Source organism: Nothoprocta perdicaria, unplaced genomic scaffold (genome assembly GCF_003342845.1).
Source record: "Nothoprocta perdicaria isolate Ctin4 unplaced genomic scaffold, notPer1 scaffold_224, whole genome shotgun sequence".
Classification (NCBI taxonomy): Eukaryota; Metazoa; Chordata; class Aves; order Tinamiformes; family Tinamidae; genus Nothoprocta; species Nothoprocta perdicaria.
The window spans coordinates 315,725-319,612 of record NW_020455437.1 but is presented as its reverse complement, the minus strand read 5'-3'; the positions used below and the strand labels follow the sequence as shown (position 1 = coordinate 319,612).

General features: G+C 46.2%; 1 protein-coding gene across 1 annotated transcript in view; it reads left to right on the top strand.

The window, feature by feature from the left end:
- The first annotated feature begins 557 nt into the window (after positions 1–557).
- CRNKL1 (crooked neck pre-mRNA splicing factor 1) overlaps positions 558–3,888 on the top strand; it is a 15,025-nt gene continuing 11,694 nt past the window's right edge. The window contains exons 1-6 of the mRNA XM_026039235.1: positions 558–636; positions 879–1,031; positions 2,139–2,230; positions 2,348–2,506; positions 2,847–3,013; positions 3,306–3,484. Coding sequence (XP_025895020.1) covers positions 589–636; positions 879–1,031; positions 2,139–2,230; positions 2,348–2,506; positions 2,847–3,013; positions 3,306–3,484 — 798 coding nt within the window. The 5' untranslated portion in view covers positions 558–588. The remainder of the gene's footprint in view (positions 637–878; positions 1,032–2,138; positions 2,231–2,347; positions 2,507–2,846; positions 3,014–3,305; positions 3,485–3,888) is intronic.

Here is a 3,888-nt window from a genome sequence, read left to right as displayed (position 1 = left end):
CTCAGGCAACACCCTGCATTTTAAAGCCAAGAGGGAGGCTRCTGGGCCTTAGGGCTGGGCTAGCTGCAAGCAAAAGCAGCGGAAATGAGCTGGGACAAGACGTGCGAGAGAGACGAGAGGTTTTTCCGGCGATTGTTACTAATATTGACCTCTGCTGTGCAGTAAATAAGCCCCACCCTTCACGGCCGTTACTCCTTTAGACCTCGGCTACCAGGCCCCCCGGCTGGGAGGCTGGTGGTGTTGCAGCGCTGCTAACGGCCGCCTGGGGGCGCCGTGCAGAGCATGCCGGGAGCCAGGCCGCGCAGGGGGCGATGGGAAGCGTAGTTCGGGGCCGGGGAGCGGGAGCCGCGGTCGCGCCTGCCGCCGCTGCCGCCGGGCCAGGCCGGGCTCTCACCTTCCCCGCGCTGCCGGACGGCGGCTGCCCCGCTCCGCGCCGCCCCTGGAGCGAGACCGAGCGCCGGCTCCGGCGGCCTCCCCCCGCGGCGGAGGCGCGCGCGCCGCAGCCGTTGGGACGCGCCGCCGTCGCCGCGGCAACGGCGCTGCGTGAGGTCAGAGGTGACGCGGGCCAGGCGTGGCAGCGGCGGCAAGATGGCGTCTACGGCGGCCGGGAAGCAGCGGATCCCCAAAGTGGCGAAGGTGGCGGCAGGGCCGCGCGCGCTCCGCTCCGCGGGGCTTCTCCCTCTCTTTCCTTCTGCTTTTAACCGCTCCGGGCCGTTACGCGCCTTAAAGATCCCCCTTTCCCCCTCCTTGGCCCCGGATCCTGCTCTGCTACCACCAGGCGCAGCGAGTGCCTGGGTTAAAGATAAAATTCCTCACGGTGGGTTGTTTTGTTTTTGGCGTTGGCGCGAGAAAGCTTCAAGTTCGCCCTTGTTTTGCAGGTGAAAAACAAGGCGCCCGCCGAGGTGCAGATCACAGCGGAGCAGCTTCTGCGAGAAGCCAAAGAGCGAGAGCTCGAGCTCCTGCCGCCGCCCCCCCAGCAGAAGATCACAGATGTAGAGGAGCTCAATGACTACAAACTCCGCAAAAGGAAGGTAAAGGCGGGGAAAAATGAGAAAAAAATATTGCTATTCATATAAASAGCTAAAAATTTACAATTTCTCAATGCCGGCAAAACATGTTTTGCATTAATAGTGCCTTTTTAGGTAAGCAGAATTTATTAAAACCCCAAACTTTTCAATTAAAAAAAAAGTCATTTTTATGCAGAAATTTCAAGGTATAAACATGCTGCTGGACATGGAATTTGGTGGTTGGTACTTTACACATTGGACACCATGGTGTGTTGGGTGTCTGAGGCAATTTTGTGTGGTTTGTGAGGAGTTTCCTCATCGTTCCCAGTATCTTTCACGTTGGTTTGACGTAACATCAGCTAACTTTACACTTACGCTGGTGTTTCATCCCCACCTAAACTGTACAGTAGAAGGTAATGGTATAGATTTCCAACTGCCATTTCTGTTCTGTGTGATGTTGTTACTGGACAGACTTTAGAGTATAATTTTCTACGTTAATCATGGTTATGTTTTGATGATTGCATTCAAACTTAACACTTTGCTTGTGAACAATTCTTTAAATAAAGAGAACTGCTTTGCCTGTGCAAACTTAGTTGATGTTTTGATCTGCTCTCTGAGAATTACTGTCATGAATCAGCAGAAAGACAAGTATCTCACTAGCAATGAACTTTACATGTTATTCAGCTAGACTGAGTCATTTCCCAGGTACAGCCATTGTCCTGAGATCTAAGAAATGTCTAGGAAATTAGGAATGTCACTGGCTGAAGCACGTATGTGTATATTGAGAACTGGTGACTGTCCTATCCCATGCCAATGGCACTCGTGTACTCAGCATTGGAAATGGCTAACTGGGAGATCGAGGGTGAAAGAAAAAGACTTGAGCACTGTTATTAATCTCACACTATGTATTAAATTGCAGCAGATGGAGCTTAGTCCTTATCTATATGATGCTCTATGCTTCTAGTGGTTCTGTTATGCAATTTTTAGAAAATATTTTTGGTATGATTTGTTTCAATGTCTGTGGATGCAATATTTGGAACGTGGTCCAGTTGTAATAGTATTCTGTAAGCTGATAACAAGATCGTCTTGCACAGAGGAGTTTTCTACTTACAGAAATAATTTTCTCCTCAGACTTTTGAAGATAACATAAGAAAAAACAGAACTGTTATCAGTAACTGGATAAAGTATGCACAATGGGAGGAAAGCCTGAAAGAAATACAAAGGTAATTATGCTATAATGCAGACACCTCTCTTAAACCTTTTTAAACACCTCCTGACACGTTATTTGGGGACACAGTTTATTTTCAACATACTTCAATAATGTCTCTTTACTTTCCCAGAGCTCGCTCCATTTACGAGCGTGCTCTAGATGTCGACTACAGAAATGTCACTCTCTGGCTGAAATATGCAGAGATGGAAATGAAGAACCGCCAGGTTAATCATGCCCGAAACATTTGGGATCGAGCCATTACTACCCTCCCCAGGGTCAACCAGTTCTGGTACGTTTTCAGCGTTTAGAGCATTGCTTTTACTCTCAAAGAGTATGTGTCACTTATTTTATGTAGACATCGTGGAAAGGGGCACTGTGCTTTCTGTGTCTGTGGGTTAATTCCCCCCAAATAGAAAGTTTTTGTACTTTTCAGGGGGTTAAGAGTAGTGGGAGAGAGATGCTTGTGCATCTGCATGTTGCCAATTGCAGCAGTATCTATAGGCACTTCTGGAAGGAGTGAATAGGTAGAGAAATCTCAGTGATGCTCTAACTGAATTCTCAAAAAAATAAATCATTGTACTTTTAAGTATTTACTAAGTGATTGTAAACACTTGATCTTGTTTTCTAAGGTATAAGTATACTTACATGGAAGAGATGCTGGGCAATGTTGCTGGCTCCCGTCAGGTGTTTGAGCGCTGGATGGAGTGGCAGCCAGAGGAGCAAGCCTGGCATTCCTATATTAACTTCGAGCTGAGATACAAGGAGGTGGACAGGGCACGTACCATTTATGAAAGATATATCCTTTCTAGTGCATTTGTTCCTTAAACTTCCTGACTCTGGCATGATTTTTTTTCCCTTCCCCCTGCACCTGTTTTTTTTTCTTTTCCCTCTCCTTAAATTCTCATGGTTGTACATGAAGCCTTTGCCTGAAGCTCAGACAAATCTTTTTCCAAGAGGTATCACTTGCCTTGGCCTCCACCTTGGGTGGTGTTTTGTAGTCTGTGAAGTCCACGATGCTGTAGAGAGTGGGAAGAACAGAATTTGAAATGTCCAATTCAACTGTTATTGTTTCTTTAACATAAATCTACTTGTTATTGTTCATCCTGATGTTAAAAACTGGATCAAGTACGCCCGCTTTGAGGAGAAGCACAGTTACTTTGCTCACGCGAGGAAGGTGTACGAGAGGGCAGTGGAGTTCTTTGGAGAAGAGCACATGGATGAGCATTTGTACGTGGCTTTTGCAAAGTTTGAGGAGAACCAGAAAGAAGTAAGACCTTTTTGATTATACATGACATTAACGCTAACCACTCCCACAAAATGTCTGGCTGAATATACGTGCTCTAGGTCTCCTGCTYGAGAAGGGGGGTTGGACTAGGTGATCTCTAGAGGTCCCTTCCAACCTTAACTCTCCTGTGATTCTCCGTGATTCTGTGAATATGAAACTCAAGGATATTTAATAGTACATCTCAGCACTTGTGCTTCTTCAATGCAAGTTATTAGGTCTTGTTGTTGGTAGTCTTGAGTTCAGGAGAGTTTTTTTTGCTTGCTTTTTTATTTGCCATTGGGTGACACTGAAGAAATGTGTTTTATGAAATGTGTTTTATGAAATGTGTTTTATGAAATGTGTTTTATGAAATGTGTTTTATGAAATGTGTTTTATGAAATGTGTTT